Source organism: Syngnathus acus, chromosome 1 (assembly GCF_901709675.1).
Source record: "Syngnathus acus chromosome 1, fSynAcu1.2, whole genome shotgun sequence".
In the NCBI taxonomy this organism is placed as follows: domain Eukaryota; kingdom Metazoa; phylum Chordata; class Actinopteri; order Syngnathiformes; family Syngnathidae; genus Syngnathus; species Syngnathus acus.
This window is the reverse complement of record NC_051087.1, coordinates 12362619-12380200: the sequence shown is the minus strand read 5'-3', so window position 1 is coordinate 12380200 and position 17582 is coordinate 12362619. Positions and strand designations below refer to the sequence as shown.

Here is a 17582-nt window from a genome sequence, read left to right as displayed (position 1 = left end):
TCATGATGAGACGGAAAACACAGCGTGTAGTTAAGCTGTCAGCTAATCAGCATTTACTGGTAATCCTCCTCCCTTCCGCCACATCTTCCAAACAGATATCCAACCAAAATCCACCAACCCCCTCCCTCTCTCTCCATCTTTCCCCACCACTTGTACTGCTGCTGTAGTCAAGCATGTGAAATGGATGGCACAACCCCTGCGCTGCGCCATGTGGCTGCAGGGCAATCTTAACATTTACGCCACATGATTACACACAGTCTGAGAAGTATCTTGAATTTCACTTCATTTGTCAACATCAACACGTACTGTCTCGACCGGTACTTTGGTTCGGTGTCATGTTATGTATTACTTGTGGTCCCTGCCCTGTCCACCTATTCTCATCAGCCCAATCACTTGTCTTCCAATCAGCTCCCTCAGCCACTTGTGACTTGTCTGGGCCTTTCCAAAAGGCTAATCGGAATAAAAATATTTCATGTACACATGCCGCCTCATCGGAATAAAAATATTTCATGTACACACCTCATTATGAATATTTTGACCAAATCAAGGCCATTTTGATCAAGAGAAGTGTTTTACGTTTGTTGATAATCTGATCGGAGAGCAGCAAAACACTTATTGCGAAATTTCAGAACAAATAGTCATGTCTGTTATACCCGGAAGCTGCCATCTCCGTCGGCTCATTGTCGCATGCAGAGGAATTTACAGCTGGCCTTATGTCTTAAAAATCAACACTAGGATACATTGCGGCTCCATTAGGAAGTGTTAACTCAACATAACAGCACAAACTGGAAAAATACACCAAATAATGCTAACGTTTAAAGTAGCAATGGACGGAAGATATTGTGTTGACACGGAAGTTTCTACGGCTTCCATTGGTCAATCTGTGCATGTTGAAATGATTTGTTCCAATCGAAAGTGTGATGCATGAACACGCAAGTCCTAATTGGATCAATGTTTATAGTGTCCATGACAAGAGTGCACCAGATCATAATTTTAATTATTTGAATTTTGATCAGATGAAAGAATTTTTGTCCATGTAAAACTCACCATTGTTTCTTTGCTAGTTTTATAGGGCCCTTATTGGTATTTGTATTTTGAACTTACCCTGGCACCCTTGCTTTTGGTTTTTAATGCAGTCTTGCATTGCTTTGTCTTCTTCCCCGGAACTTCAAACCTAACACATACTTTACACCTTTGTCCTCACTCACCCACACACACGAACGCACCCACACACTTTTTTAATGGCGCCCTAAATGTTTATTTATTAAATATACATTAACATGAATGTTCATCCTAGCAGTATAATCACGCAAGGGGGGAAGGGTGGCAGTTGCTCCTAGCACAATTGTGGGAGAATTTACAGGGCCTTATGCGGAACGTCACGTGGAAAGAGGTTGTTAGACTTCCTTTGTGCGCAGTGATAACTATGACTACTATAAGGGTTGATGAGATAATGATTTGAACCCAAGTTTGTTGTATAGTTTTTATGATTGCTGGTGTCTTTGGAAAACAGTAAAATACATGTATTTTCTTTATATTGCTGGCACCTTTCTGTTTCATAAGACAATGGAAATCCTATCACACTAATTTAGTCTTTTATTTTTGGGTTGCATTGCATTGGCCCAGGAGGACTGACTGAGTGTCGAAGGCTTAAATGCACACTGTATTTATGACCTTGGGCTTTCTATCGTATGGATGAAATGTGAACGCTGGGAAGCCTCTGAGCATGTTTAGGGGCCACAGTAAACTCAAGTAAGTTCTTCTGCTGAGCACAACTTCATACCGTCAGACCGTAGTAGAGCACAACGTGCCGTATCGCAAACATCACGCGCAAACATGCCGTGATTGAATACAGCGAAACAGCTACCATACATGCTAGCTCATCCTAAAAACTATGATAAAACCAGTACCAAATGTGGAAAAACAATTGAATATATATCAGTATCAAACATTTTACTGTAAAAATTAGAGTGTTTTATTGGCAAAAGTTAAATAGTTTTACAGTATGTTACTGCACTTACAATTTTTAGCATAATATTGTAAATGTACAGTGGAACCCCGGAAGTCAACCGCCTCGGAACTCAGCATATTCAATTTTCAGCGCAAAATGTCGGGAAATCTTTGTCTCGGTTCTCGGACAAAGCTTCGGAAATCAAACTCACGTGACTTTTGTAAACAAAATAGAGTTCGTTCCACCTGCCACTACTATGCGTTGGTTGGCATTGTTGGTTGGCGGGTTGTAGACCACTGTAAGGTTGCACTGTACCAGAGAAAAAACAAGGGTCCCAAGAAAGATGCAGGAGGAAAGCAGAAGAGGAAAGTGACGTGGACAACGATAGACCTGAAAAAGGCCATCATAGCGAAGTAAAAGAATCGTTTGTGTGATTAGCTTCAAAGTGCTGAGATTGACCAAAAATTCATTTTTGAGGAATAGATAAAAACTGCTAGTGTTGCAAAGGGGGTTACGAGGGGTTACTAGTCAAGTCCCACTGAACAAAACAAAGAGAGGAAAACACTGATAAAATGCAACGACCAGATTTTTTCCCAACAATGACCCTGAATTTGAATTTCTGTCCAGTATATGTGATTACCAGAATTGTACCTAAACAAGTTTAATGAATTAAAGTTTGTGAACTCATTCACATTGTGACCTGAACGAAGTGTATTTCTGCTTCATGAATATTCTTTGAAAACGCTCATTCTGGAGTCTGTGAACGGTTTATGAACAACAGTTCATGTTGAGTGAAGAGTTCATGAGTGCCAGCAGTTCATGAGTGCCAGGTTTCATTAGACTTCCAGGAGAAAACATGTCTAAACACATGGTAAATGGGTCTTCTTATGTAGGGAGATAAAAACCTTAGTTGGCAGACCAAGCCACAAAGCCTTGTGTGGCTGCCTGCGTCATTAAAATATAAAGCATGATGGAGGGGTGGAAAAAGAAATTCGCAGGTGTGCCATCATTTTACGGTTGCCTGAAGACGGGAGCGGTGAAGGGTTCGTTTGAGTGTGTGACTGCTCATTTCCTACCTCTGCCTGCTTCCTAACTATTGTGTTTGTGATAAAGACTACAGTCCTGGTTTTATATTAATCCCTCATTTTTTAAAAAGAGCAATCAAGCAACAGGTTTTTTGTTCTCACGTTTTGAGGTTAAAGAGTGAACATTGCACCTGACTACTGGTGTGAACTGAATGGGTGCCAACACTAATATAACAATAATAATTATAAATAAATAAATAAATGAATAAATAATAATGATAATAATAATGGCGGCTCGGTGTAGCACTGGTTAGCACATCCGCCTCACAGTTAGGAGGGTGCGGGTTCGATTCCACCTCCAACCCTCCCTGTGTGGCTTTGAGTAATGTGCAACTATGTGTGGAATACTTTTTACATCTGGATGAGTTCCACTGTGCAAGCTGCATCCTGCTGATATTGGAGATTGACGTTACAGTACGAGGAAAGCAGCACAAACCAGATGTTTCTTCACACTGAACCTGATCCAATGAATTGAGACAGTCATAAGGGCTGAACAAAGATTACATATTTGAAAAGTAACAATAAAATAAACTTAATTCATATTTCATCAATAGCTTGGCATTTCAATTATTTCCAATATTTCAACAGTTTGCCAGCCAAGTGATTTCTTTATGTAATCATGGTGTGGAAATTGTAATTACACAAATTATGATAACCAGGTCTAGAAGCCAGGTGAAGCAACAGGAGGAAATACAAAAACAAATGATTTTAATTTCCTCATGTTCTGCTCCTGTCCAAATTACAGCGCAACAATTGCACGGTAAGGCTAAGATTTTTCCTGCGCAGATTTTAATTCTGATGGCGATTGGCTGAATCCTCACTACTTTTGGCAGCAAATGTCACAGGCTTAAAATGGGGTTCATACATTTGGACAAGTGAAAGTAGAGCAGTGGCTCACGTGGTTAATTAAATTGCGTCATCCAAATGAAATGAAGCTAATGTAACACACCACACGTTGTCTTTATCATATCAGGTTGGGCACTGATATACACATATGCCCACTACACTTTGGAAATTGCTGAATCACCTGTAGCTGAATTATCCACGAGCGCTACTCCTCACCTGGATGAGCAATTTCTGGGGTTTCACTTATAGCTTGGTTTCACGAAATAAAACCAGCCACTCTACACTGTGTCATTATAAACCAAGTAAAAATATATGAATGATCAAAATGGCTATTACCATGTGCAAATTCATGCTAACTTCTCTGGTTGGATATTACAAATAGAATCCACCCAGCCACCACAAAGGGCAATGCATTTCATTTTTGCATGAGATTGTTAGGTATACTTTTTTTTTTTTTAAATGGCAGGTTATATCCACGTTGGAAATGTCAAGTTGAAGTTGTCCAGACATGGCTGGCTGGAAAAGTCTTCTTTCACACTGAAGAAAAAAAGAACATTTTCCCTCTCTTTGTCCTCATTCCTATGATGTAACTCGGAATTCACAGTAAAGTGTGGAAGTGTTGTAAATTGTTTTTTTCCTCCCATGAGGAATTGCATTTTGCAGTAATAACAAAATGCAGTACATTGCTGGGTCAAATTTTAGAGCAAAGGCTTACAATTACGCCAAAGTTTTTGTTTAATTATGCTAAAAGCAAAACTGTTATGTTAAATAAGAAATAAAAATTCTAATTCCGTAAACCGTCCAAAGCCTCACTTTTAGTGATTATAGTCTAATTGCCCCGAAATTATGTATTTTTCTGTTTGTTTTCCTTTAGGCTGGATCCACACCACTGCCAAAAAGCTTTTTAGTGTGATTTTTTTTTTATTATTCATTCCTTTGGTACAAATACTCCAACTCTCACGTTTAAATATATATTTGCGCCAAATAGCCTGAGAGAAATTGAGTTCAAATATATTTTGAATTTGTTTATCCTGTAATTCCTCAGTTCTTCCTTCCCGGTAGTCTTTCTCAGAAGCCTTCGCATTTTTTCTGTGAATTGGCCAACTGACAGTTGTTGAATGAAGACACAAAAAGATCTTGCCCTCATAGATTTGCCCCAATTGAGTTTGTGTATGTGTGTGCATGATGCAATTTTTATATTAGGTACTGCTAGCCCATGTGATATTTATCTGCTTCCAAGTATTTCTTGACCTCAAACCTGATGATCGTCTGCTTCAAAGCCAAAAAGACACAGACAATCTTTTTTATGTCAAGCACATTTGACTTGACACGTATTTTGGACCCTTCCTTCTGAGGTGGCCTCAAAAAAAGTGCACTTCTTTCTTAGGAATTAAAAAACAGCTTGATTGTTGTTGTTGGCCACATCATTAAGTGATGCCAGAAACCAAACACAAAATCTCTAAACATGTGGCACAGCTGACAGTCAGTGAGTCACTCACTGGAATACATCACGTAAAACGTGTGCTTGCGTACGTGCGTATGTGTGTGTGTGCCTCAGCCACGTCAACAAACCCAAGGCCCCATTATGTGCTCGCCTTTTTGTGAGTCAGCCAGGTGTTGTGGTCAAAGTTCCCATTGTCAACACTGCAACTTGCCTCTGACGCACAAGCACTACTGACGTGTATTGCGAGGCTGGCTCACATCCTTTCTTCTTTTCCACAGCTTGAAGGAGTAGTGAGTAAACATCTGCTAAATGCTTTGTATAAGCTATTTATTATTATCAAATATTATAGGTTATTGACATACCGTATTTTCCGCACTATAAGGCGCACCTAAAAACCTCCAATTTTCTCAAAAGCCGACAGTGCGCCTTATAATCAGGTGCGCCTTATACGTATATGGACCAATATTGAGCTACTACAGTAGGCGTGTCCAAAATCCGGCCCGCGGGCCAAATGTATATATCTTATATATGGACAAAGTTTTAAAATGGGCCATTCATTGAAGGTGCGCCTTATAATCAGGTGCGCCTTATATATGGACAAAGTTTTAAAATGGACCATTCATTGAAGGTGCGCCTTATAGTGTGGAAAATACGGTACATAAATGAACAAATTGGAGGTCAAGCAGCAGGGTTTGGTGTTAGCGGCTCAACTTTACGTGGTCTGTTGAACATTTGTCACAGGCAAAGGCTTTTTTGATTTTACTGCTCGCTAAAATGCTGGGTTGTTTTTTGAACCAGCAGATTTGAAGACTGGATTCGAACGAGCTGAAGAGCTGAAGATGTTGGTCATTTTTGACAACTATGCTGTGTACTGAAGTTGACATTTCATTTAAGGTAACAGTCGTAGAAAATGTAAATGGTGGCTCAATGGTGATAGCTAACTTTAGGCTTTAGAACACAGGTGTCAAACACAAGGCCCGGGGGCCAGATACGGCCCGCCACATCATTTTATGTGGCCCGCGAAGACAAATTGTGCAACAAATTCGTGTCATTACTAGAATTGCAAATTGTCTTCACTTTTAATAATATCTTTTTTTTTAATATTTGACCAGTTTTTACTCGTTTGATTTGAAAATGAGTTATTTGTCAGTTTGTTTTGTAGATTTTACTATATATAATATGAGGTGCTCATACATTTATTTGGGTTGACAGTCATAATGGCCCTCCGAAAGAAGCTATGACTACAATGCGGCCCGCGAAAAAAATTAGTTTGACACCCCTGCTTTAGAGGCTGATTTTAGAAATGTGGGTTCAAATTCCAGTCAAAGTCAATGGCCTCCCCAGGAAAATGGGCAGGTTGCATCAGAGAGATCTCTTGTAAAAAAATAAATAAAAAAAACTGCCAAACATATGATGCAAGTGACTTGCTTTGTTATAGGGGGAAAATTGCTGCTTCATCTAATACTTCAAAATTACTGGTAGAACAACGAGTGTTCATTTTAACTTTTACCCACAGCTAAACTGATAATATGGTCACCAATTTCTCTGTTGCTTTAACTCATCAGTACGACTTCTTTTTATTTATCTTCACCCAACGCGCTGGGTCAAATCCTCAACCCAATCTGCCCAAAAAACAAAACAGCATTGGTTCAGTCTGGGTACGAATCTGAGCTCAAGCTCTCTTGTGTTAAGTATGTTCTCCCCATGCTTGTGTGGGCTTTCCCTGGATGCTTCTGTTTCCTGCCACAACAGGCTTCTTTATTGACCAGAGGGGTTTTTACCTATTTGTCTTTTTGTACCCTGGGGGTGACTGGTGACCAGTCGAGGGTGCGCACTTCCCCTCCTCTTTCATAGTCAGCTGGAGAAGGCTCTGGCTCAGCATCAATTAACAAGGACATGCACTATAGAAAATGAATGGATGGAGGGAAGCAGCTCTGATTAATGAGTCATATAGACATTCATAAAGAAAATGTTGCCCAACACAACCCAGCCATTCAATTGGCAGTTTGGAACTTTGAGTGTAGTGGGAGTTTGGGACAACGCACGTTTGTGCCTTTGAAACTGATCGTATTGGTTGGTGCATTTCCAAATTCAAACATACCAAAGATGTCCAATTTGCATCAATATTGGTTCAGGAAAATTTCTGCTTGTCTCAAATGACAAACCAAACCTGGAATTCAAAAAATGGCAAACTATATTAACATATTAGCCCCGTTAACACATTGCTTATGTGGTTAATAAAAGTTTCGTGAACAAATTAACAAACAATTTAATTCACTTGACATAATTTCCTAAAAGCAATATTGATTTGAATTTGGACTAACTTTGAAATAAATCAATATCAAGGAACTGATTGTTCAACTATGGAGGTTTGGCAGCATAATGGCAAACAGTGATTCTCTAATATTTTGTACCAAGTCAGGAGCAACAATAAAATGTTGTATTGGAGTATGTTACGCAAACACTTTGTATTCATACATTACACGTAAACATCCAATTGACTTCGGCTCATAGGTTAGGCACACTTTGTTCTATGCTCACAGAGAAAGATTTACTTTATTTTTAGGGATTTACTGAGGTCATTTATAAGCATCCATCCATCCATCCATCCATCCATCCATCCATCCATAAGATCCATACATCCACGTTCTATACCAACCAGTCAATCTCAGGGTACATATGCAGTTCAAATAAATACAAACCTTCGCATTCAGCCCTTCGGACTCTCCATGCATGTCTTTGAAATGTAGGAGGAAGTCAAAGTACCCCACACAGACCCATAAACTCTAGACCGGCAGTCTGACATGCTAACTACTTAACTACCATACTGCCCAGCTCTTAACTAATTTTCTGCATTTGGTTCATCTGTTGTATGCTGTCACATGCAAACTTTTCCTAATGACCTCGTCCCTCGCCATTCTGTGTTTTTCGACTGCTGTCCATTGATTGACTGTGCAGGGCTGTAGGCAAGGAGCAATTTCTTTCTCGGTGGAAATGTCATCCAAAATAGATCACCACACCTGCTCCTCATCCTCTCTGCATTGTCTATATAGATGTGCCACAAAAATTAGATTTACAACCTGTGACTTGTTTGAAGTTTCACACATTATTCAGTAGACATAAAGCAGACGCTCTCCTCATCATTGCTCCAACTGATAAGCATCACGTTTTCCCTTCATTTCCTCTGAGAATAGTGATAAAATGGGGGGTGGGGTGGGTTCTGAAAAGTAATGACATGCTTTATTGTTTTATAAACAGTAAAGCTATGGAAAATAACATTATTTCATTAAAGATGAAGTTGCTAGCTAGAGTCACCATCCACAACATTAAGGGAATAATTAAACTGTGTTGAATAGATTGCTGTTAGTTTGACATTGTGTAACACAAACAGGTTTATATTTCTTTACCCTGCTCAATTGGCCAAATACAAATATAATTTATAATAGTTCACATCAGCATCACACTATTCTACATAGGTTATTAATTCTTTTTTGAACAATCTTTTAAAAACTTTTTAACATCCATTGACATTTCATTCAAAATGAATGATTACTTAAGACTGAATCACAACAATTTTTGTATACAGGTATTAATACATACGAAATTTACATACGGCAAAGTGCTGGCATATATTTGTGCTGCCAAATGCATAATTGTGCAGCACTTTTGGAATGTACGGGGGTTTTTTTTGTTCTATAAATGCCAGACGGGACAGCAAGAGAAACTTGTTTATTGCAAGAGTGAGAAAGAATTTTGAAAATGGGGGTCCCTCTATTTTGGCTTGATCAGATCTTCATTATTAGAACGCAGATCTTCTCATTTTTTATGCACTTAATCTGACAGTCCACAAAGTTGACAAATTCTTGCATGCGTGCTTGTGCAATCTGCCCTTCGAGGAAGCCAACGTCGATGTTACAGGTACATTCCCGCGACCATTTCGGATCAGATTAGAAAAAAATGCATGGGTTCACAAATATGCCGACCATTTTGTTGATATAGGCAGGTGGCAACTACTTGAGCGATAAAATCGCGGCATTATTTCACATCTTTGAAACACGCACACACCAATACGCACAAACACACACGCCTCCAGTTGGCCCCATCCTTTTTTTTTTTTTTAATGTTTGTTTCCGCAAGTGTACCGTTCATGCGAATCAACTGAAACCGGGTGCGTAGTGTGTACATTGTAGTGCGCGCGGAATACGTGGCGCGCGCCTCCCTCAGACAACCAGTGGTTGTCGGAGCTCGGAGGCAAAATATCCATGCCCGGCCACTGAAAACACGTAGTCTTCAGATAGTTCAAGTGCAATGGTTCAAGTGCAATAATCGGCCATTAGGTGTGATAATCTAACGTCAAGCTTCGCCCATTTCCAAATAAGGAAAGACAGTCGTGCCTCACTGCAATAGATCGACCATTGCAGCCTCCTTCTCCCTCCGCTGCTAAATTTTATTGGGTGCCGATGTATGAAGCAATGCAAATTCGGGCCTTTTGAGGTTTTCTTGTTATTTATGGGCTTTCAAAATGCAATGTTTAATGACAATTTTAGTAAACATCTGCGATGGTGCACGTGTAGCCCTCCTCCTGCTGTTTCCCGACCTACTTCTCACGCAACACGACGAAAATTCACCAGAAAATTGGCACGTCACGGTGCCAAGAGAAATGTCATCTCCGCGTGTGACCTTGACTCTTTATTTACGAAACAGGACCCGCCCCCACATTGAACTTCAGCAATTCGAGAAGCGGGCGGGGGATGTGATGTACACTCACCCCCGTATCTGTTTCATATTCCGCGCAGTTAAAATTAATCCACGCGCTTACCCAATTTGTTGTTGATTACCAATGTTGTACGTTTATGTCTAATTGTTTTGTATCAATGTCATTTAAATGTGTGAACACCGTCCACGTTTGTTTTACATCAGCGGTCAATACTGGATGGAAATAGAGAGGTCAGAAAAAATAATGCATATCTACGTTGTATTGTAGATGTGCAACGCTCCTAGGCTATGCATGGCACCTCATCTTTTCATGGCAACTGATGGTAATTGCCACCCTCATCTCCACACACAGGAACCAGGGGAGATGTGTTCACTGTCTCACCACAGCTCGTATTTTTTAATACCGCTCAAATGCTGCTGAGCACTAAATGAACAGCTATGGGGTTAAAACCGAGACAAAAGAGACGTTTGTGTGTGTGTGCGCGTGAGAGAGAGAGAGAGAGAGAGAGAGAGAGAGAGAGAGAGAGAGAGAGAGAGAGAGAGAGAGAGAGAGAGAGAGAGAGAGAGAGAGAGAGAGAGAGAGAGAGATTTTCTGCCTTTTATGATGTATATTTAAATGATCTTGTTGCAAACAGGAATTGTTACACAACTCTTGAGCACTGTGCAATACACCATATTGGTTACGTTGACATCTTATTAAGGCTTCTCCAAACTGCAAAGTGAATACAGAGATTTGAAATTTCTAAATAACATTATGCATGTCTGAAGATAACTGCTAGCATGAGCAAAGTCTGAGAACTATGTAATAGTCTACTCCAATGTTGAACTGCAGTAGCATTAAACTGTGAATTGTGACATGCAGTTATCTAACTAGCTAGCTATACTTAAACCCTGAAAATGCACCTTCCGTTTGGCTTGTCCACTAGCATTAGAGTGCCCCTCAGTGCTGGCCCACATTGTTGTTTTTGTCAACAACAAAATGATTTCAATTATGCCCCTTCTTTTTACGACGACAATGATAACGGTTATGAGCTAAATATGGCTCTTTCATAACATAACCATGACGAGAAGTGCCCAAGTTTTGTCAAAGAGATGGGAATGGAGATCAGTGTCATTGAGTGTTCTGTCATATGTTCAAAATGCTATTTTGTAAAAATATTATAAATATATAAATATATATAAATAATAATAAATATATAAATATATAACATTTTAGAGTGAATTAGAAAAGAAAATAATGGCAAAGGATCTGCTCACAAAGCAAAAAATCTGTTCGGAATGTATTTTTGGGTCAATATATACTTTATACTTTTTTTTTATTCTTGAAGAATCTTTCCAATAACCCCTCAAAATTCCTAATTGTCCAACCGTCCGTGAAATCAGCACCCAAGTAACACCGCCCCCTTGTGCCCGCCCCATCGTCTGACGTCACACAAACGGCTATTTTGCATGAAGTGTTTTCTGGCCGCAGCTTCCAACCTTCCACTGCTGCAGAGTGAGTGTCCAAGGAGAAAGCGAAGGAACGTTCTTGTGCTTTTCCATTTGGAGGAAATAAGGTGTCGGAAGTCGAAAGAAAGGAAAGCAGGACCAAAAAAAAAACAGCCACACGAAACGCTGCGCTTGTATGCGAAAATGGAGCTTCCCGCCGCGGGAGAGCATGTCTTTGCGGTGGAGAGCATCGAGAAGAAGCGTAGCCGGAAGGTTAGTCGCGTGAAAATCAAGCTTTCCTCTTCGCTCGGACTGTTTACATTTTCTGACAACACGTGATGTTTTACGATGACCCGAACCGCGTGTTCTTGTCGCCGCTTATGCTGCTCATTTGTCTTTTAACAGGGAAGGGTTGAGTATTTGGTCAAGTGGCGTGGATGGTCCCCAAAGTAAGTGACCCCATAAACGTCAGCAATGGTTTCTGCAACTGTCACATCGTAACGATTGAGATCATGGGCGGTTTGCTTTTATTAACGCTTTAGACTCTTTGATGGTTGGAAGTTTACTATGTGTGCAATGCACAATAGCTCAAATTAAAGACATGCACACCGCTTCTTCATTTTGTCGTTCGGTGTACACTAGGCCTTTCAAAGTTACTGGTGGTTGATTATAGCCGGTATGTTTCCGCATGTTTACCAATGTCACCTAACTAGTCTTAAATCAACCAGTTGGGTTTTTTTCGTGCCAATTATGATGTGTCTTGTGTTTGTCTACTAATGACCACCTCTGCAAACAGGTACAATACATGGGAACCAGAAGAGAACATTCTGGATCCAAGGCTACTCGATGCTTTTGAAGACAGGTATTATTATTTATTTTTTTTAGCAGTCGGACAAAACCAGCTTTACAAGTGCCAAAACACATCTTCGGTTTGCGTTAGCATGAGAATACATGTTTAAATCCACTTGTCCTGACTTTTCCGGTTTTCAACACAATACTTCACCTCTTTCAATCATCGACATGTTTTAAGCAAGATTTGCGTGTGTTTATAGCATAAACTTTGCCGCCTCGGCAAACATCCAGGAAAATCCGGTGTTGACGATAAACTGTCTGCATCATGTGTCAGTTATTCGACACCGTCATAAATACCGGATTAGGATTAAAACCGGTGTCATCGTAGGGTCAAATCGGGGGAAAGGTCAGAGCCAAGTGGAGCATCAACGCCCTTTTGTCAGATGAGCTTTCTTTGCATGTCAGCATCAGGTTCTCATGCTTGAGTGTCCCACCATCCAGTCATCACATGCAACTGTGACAATTTCCACAGAACATGGATTGACTACTTAATGTACTTTATTTCATTGTATTTAGCACAAATGCTTTTGTTAGCGCCTGTGGAATGTTGTTGTCTGGTTAGTGATTCTAATGAACTTGCACACACTTCAAACATTCATATCATAGTGTTTTATTCCTCGCGTGTTTGCAAAGTAAATTGGCCGTTTTGCAAACTATCAGTATCACCTTTGGTATCTATTCAACAATAGTTAATGAACACTGGACGAGTCATGCTCACAAGACACTGAAAGTGCACGTACGAGTCTGAGAGATAGCTTTCTCACTTCTGCCGGTGAAAGGCCAATATCCTCATGAAGTAATAGTAGCACTAGTTTGGGAGGAAGAAGACGACTTTAGGCTAAACATCTTGTCGTCATCTGTTTCTAACTTGTTGAAAATGCACATAGAAAGGAACTTTTTGTTTACCGCTAAATTGGAGTCATAAATTACATGATCTTTAAAAATGTCAAGATGTGACCAACTTCCTTGTGCTCTATATTAGTAGAGTTTCTGTGGTCAAATTCTGGCTAACTGCTTAAAAAGTCTCTGGCCTCAATAACTGAACATTTTAGATGGATATTGTGTTAACCTGTCACTGGCTTTTCTCTAAGCCTGTGTGTTATTTCACACACTGCAACCTTTCAGGCGCAGGTCACATGTTAACATGGACATCGCTCTCCGTCTGTTTTAGCAATTACCTCCCTCTCTCTTTCTCTCACTCTCTCTCACTCTCTCGCTAAAGGAGAGATTTTATTGAAACTAATTGCATGTCTCTACGGGGAGCCAAATTGTCCGAATGCCAGACTATGAAAATACACTGCGTCGTCACTGTAATTAGATGTGAGGGAGGCGGATGGGGGGAGGGGACTGACATCACTTCTGTCTGCAGTATTGAGTTACTGCTATGGAGAGAAGAGTATAGAGAGTTGGGTCAACAAGGGCCTATACCCTTTAGTGCCTAGATATATTCCCCAAACCAGTGGCGTGTTCATTTGGCAGGGCGGGTCTCATTTGACTGCAGATCAGTAGGTCCAGTCGGACTCACGTCCGTATCATTTATTATACAGTGCGTTGCCGTGTGACAGCAACTTTGCTCAATACAAGGTGGCTTCCATCACAACCTGCTGTTTCTCTCACAGGGAACGTCAAGAGCAGCTGATGGGCTATCGCAAGAGAGGGCCCAAACCCAAGCACCTTCTGGTTCAGGTAAGAAAGTATACGGTGCTGCATGTGAATGAAGAATTAACAACGTAACACTAGAATTCGATATTCCATAAAGGGTGGGGACTAAAATGAGACACACATGAGACTTGTTGTCTGACAATTATTTGCAATGTGAATACTGTATGATAAACCTGTTTCATTCAATTTGCAACATAGGATCCCCATATTGTAACTTCACTTAGCCTCTTTTGGCAAAGAGAAATTTTCATTACCGTGTCACGAACCTCATCCTCGTGATTTCCAAAAGGAATTAGAACTAAGAAATTAACAATAAGGCCAAATAATTCCTGAAAAAGTTCAATTTGAAAAAAAAAATCCACTGAACTCCAGTCCGTTTCATGTTTTAATGCATAATGCAAAGTTGGTTCTTGTTATGAATAAATTAATGTAATTGTGACCTAACTACAGTAGCTGTCGCTCCAAGAACGTGAATGGCACATTTTGCGTATCCTTTACCCGCCCTAAAGGTCAGGAGTAGCACTCAGAGGAATGCTTCTATTCCTCTCAGGAAAGGTGTCAGTGGTAACACGTGCTCAAGTCAATGACAGGTCACAAAAGCATGCCGAAGGCATTCCTGCTAGCTGAGGTCACTGCCACAGGAAACACTTGAAACAAATGTCACCAGAGGTGCTCGTGAATGTGTGATGTTGCCTATGAGAGAAGGGATTTACTATGTCCTGCAGAGGTTACCTTACATATACAATGTATCAAGAGTAGTCTCTCAGTACAACTCATGGGCCACTCGGAAGCAAACTTTGAAAAGAAGAACTTGTTACTATTTCACCGACTGGGGAATTTGGCAACATTTCTCAGTTAATAATGAAATTCCACTAACCCTAATGCATGCATATGCAAGAGCTTTTCCCTGAAGGTATCGCTCCAGATCCTAATTACAATGGTTGAGCCACTGTAGCTGTTTACTTGGTCTGCATGCTTTTGAAAGCTAGTTTCTATAAATTCACCAAGACTTGAGGTCCATCACCAAACAATTAATGACTTTGTACTTGACAGGTCCCTTCTTTTGCCCGGAGATCCAGTATGCTTGCTGGCCTTCATGAGTCATCCCTGCAAGAAGACAGCTGTCACAACACCGGTTCCGTTCCAAAGCTGCATCCCCAGAGCCAGCGGTACCATCTGAACAGCAAGAAGCATCATCAGTACGAGCCCATGAGCCGAGACCGAGAGACTGAGCAGCATGCCAATGGCACCAAGTTCTACTATCAGCTGAAGAAACACCATCACTACCAGCCGGGCCTGCAGGTGCATGAGTCTGTCTTTGCCAAGCCCAGAGAGGTCAAGGCTCCGGAGCTGCCCGTCAAAGGGTACAATCTTCCCCCTGTGCTGCAGCAAAAATGGTTCCGGGACAAGACTTCAGGCGTCCTGACCAAAGTAAAGGACATCACCATGGAGCTGAAAAAGCTCCCGGCAGACCTCAACGGCCACAAAGAACTGGAGAAGGCGAAGCCGAAAGACCACGCCTCAGTACAGCAGAATGGTGTAAGCGGCAGCAAACTGAAAATTGTGAAAAACAAAAATAAGAACGGACGGATTGTTATTGTCATGAGCAAATACATGGAAAACGGAATGGAGGCGGCAACGCTTACGAATGATGAATCCCAGTCGGCAGAGACGTTTTCGCAAGGAGCGGACAACACGGAGAGGCACCTCGAGAAGATGAAGCTGGTCAAACATCTCGGGCTCGTTAACGGATTTGCAGAGAAACACAAAGCCGCCTCGGGATGCACGGGAGATTGCACCAAAGAAAACCAACAGTCCGCCCAAGCTGAGCCTTCTGTGACGGAACAGGATAAACACGATGAGGTCAGGGGTCAGTGTCCGCTTCCAGCCGATCAGCCTAATCCGGTCTCGTTGCCTCTGGACACCGGAGTTCCTGTGTTCACTGACAAAAAAGCAGCCCAAGATGAATTTCAAAGATTAAAGCGACACCTTTCTGACACTGACAGTGAGGAGCACGGGAGTAACAAGAGGTTTTTAAGCTCCCACCACACAGTCTCCTCACCCACCCAAAGCATTAGCACTGACCAAAATGGCCTCCGGGCTCCCTTTTCATTGCGGCACTGTGACTATGCTGATCATGATCAAGAGGAGCCTATTGACTTGAGCATTGTGAAGCCCAGGCCTCAAGTTGCCGCTTCCGCGAGAAGCCAGCCAGAACTGCACACACAGGATGGAACGCAGACAGACTCGCAAGTGAAAGATCAAACTGAAAAGCAGCCCCAGGCTGAAGAGCAAAAAAGTGCGGACACAGTTGATTCGGTGACTGTTGGTGAGCGGGAAAAGGGAAAAGTGGAGACTTTGTTTCCCTCTTTTCAGCCGTTTCTTGGGAATATAGTCATCACAGATATTACTACAAACTGCCTCACAGTTACCTTCAAGGAGTATGTTACAGTGTAGCTGTAAAACTGTACATAAGATATATTTGTATTTTCAGAGGCGTGAATGTGCAAATACGAGAACCTGTTTTTGTATCATTTTGTACAAAGAAAAGCATTTGGATTCTTTGCTTTATTTGCTTATTTCCTGCATGACAAGTTGTCATTTGTTATGACTATCACATGCAGTATTTTCAAACTTAGTTCAGAAAGCAAAGAATGTTAGAACTAACTGAAAATGCACTTAATGATTTTTTTGTTTTAATTTGTGCTTGCTACAGTCTCCATTCAAAGTCTTGTAAAGAAGATAGGCTTTATAGAAATGTTTGTATGGAAGAATTCTATATTCAAACATGGTCAAATACACTGTGTGTGTATGTGTGCGTACGTTCGTGCGTTAGCTAAAAGTGTGAACAAGATCAGATAGATGCTTTTTAGATACTTGTTTTAAAACTAACAAGCAAAACACATTTGTCAATAAGTGTCATTTGTATTTTTGAGGAGAATGTCAAATGAAACTTGCTCAGTGTTTCTTGTTTTTATTTGTCCCTGCTTTTGTTGTCTGACACTGTGCCCCCGACACTCCATTAAGATGGTTAAGTCAGTGCAAGCATTTACTGATTTATCTTTTGTTTGCAGCACTGCATTCTTCAATGTGATTGATATCGCAATCACAAATCCTTGTGCTAGTTTATCTGTGTAGTCCATCCAATTCATACCACCAGATGGGTTATCTATCATTCCATTCTCCACGCCCTGTGTGGCCCGCACATCTGTGCTGTCTTCAGTATGTGTTTCATAAGGACATATCAAACCCTCATCAAATAACTTTGAGAACACATTGGCAATCTCAACAGCATATACAGAGAGGTGCCCTTGTTTTACTATGCTGTATTACTCTTACTTTACCATAATGATGTGTTTTAACAGAATAACTATTACAACATATGTGATTTGTATGAGTGCAGTGATGCATTTTCATGTTTTGTGTGCAGACTAAGTGAATGCTTCCTAAACAGTTTTGCAATAATAAAATTATTTGCAAGTTAAGGTTTGCTGCTGGGTTGATATTATGACTTTTACACCGCTTAGCATAGTGGCTCCTCATGTGCTTGCTTGTTAAATAGCAGAAATGGGTAGATTTATCATAAGTATGACTACAA

General features: G+C 40.8%; 1 protein-coding gene across 1 annotated transcript; it reads left to right on the top strand.

The window, feature by feature from the left end:
- Positions 1–11471: 11471 nt before the first annotated feature.
- Positions 11472–17469, top strand: LOC119128135 (E3 SUMO-protein ligase CBX4-like). The gene is made up of 5 exons (XM_037260329.1): positions 11472–11743; positions 11876–11919; positions 12267–12332; positions 13942–14008; positions 15038–17469. The coding sequence occupies exons 1-5, from the start codon at positions 11492–11494 to the stop codon at positions 16439–16441; spliced, it is 1833 nt and encodes a 610-aa protein (XP_037116224.1). The 5' UTR covers positions 11472–11491; the 3' UTR covers positions 16442–17469.
- The last annotated feature ends 113 nt before the right edge of the window (positions 17470–17582 follow it).

Bases quoted from the DNA above. Each gene is read 5' to 3' on its own strand.
- LOC119128135 (XM_037260329.1), top strand. From the start codon at position 11,492: ATGAAGTGTTTTCTGGCCGCAGCTTCCAACCTTCCACTGCTGCAGAGT. The intron at 11,744-11,875 runs GTTAGTCGCGTG...GTCTTTTAACAG, and splicing joins AGAAGAAGCGTAGCCGGAAG to GGAAGGGTTGAGTATTTGGT. The intron at 14,009-15,037 runs GTAAGAAAGTAT...TGTACTTGACAG, and splicing joins CCAAGCACCTTCTGGTTCAG to GTCCCTTCTTTTGCCCGGAG.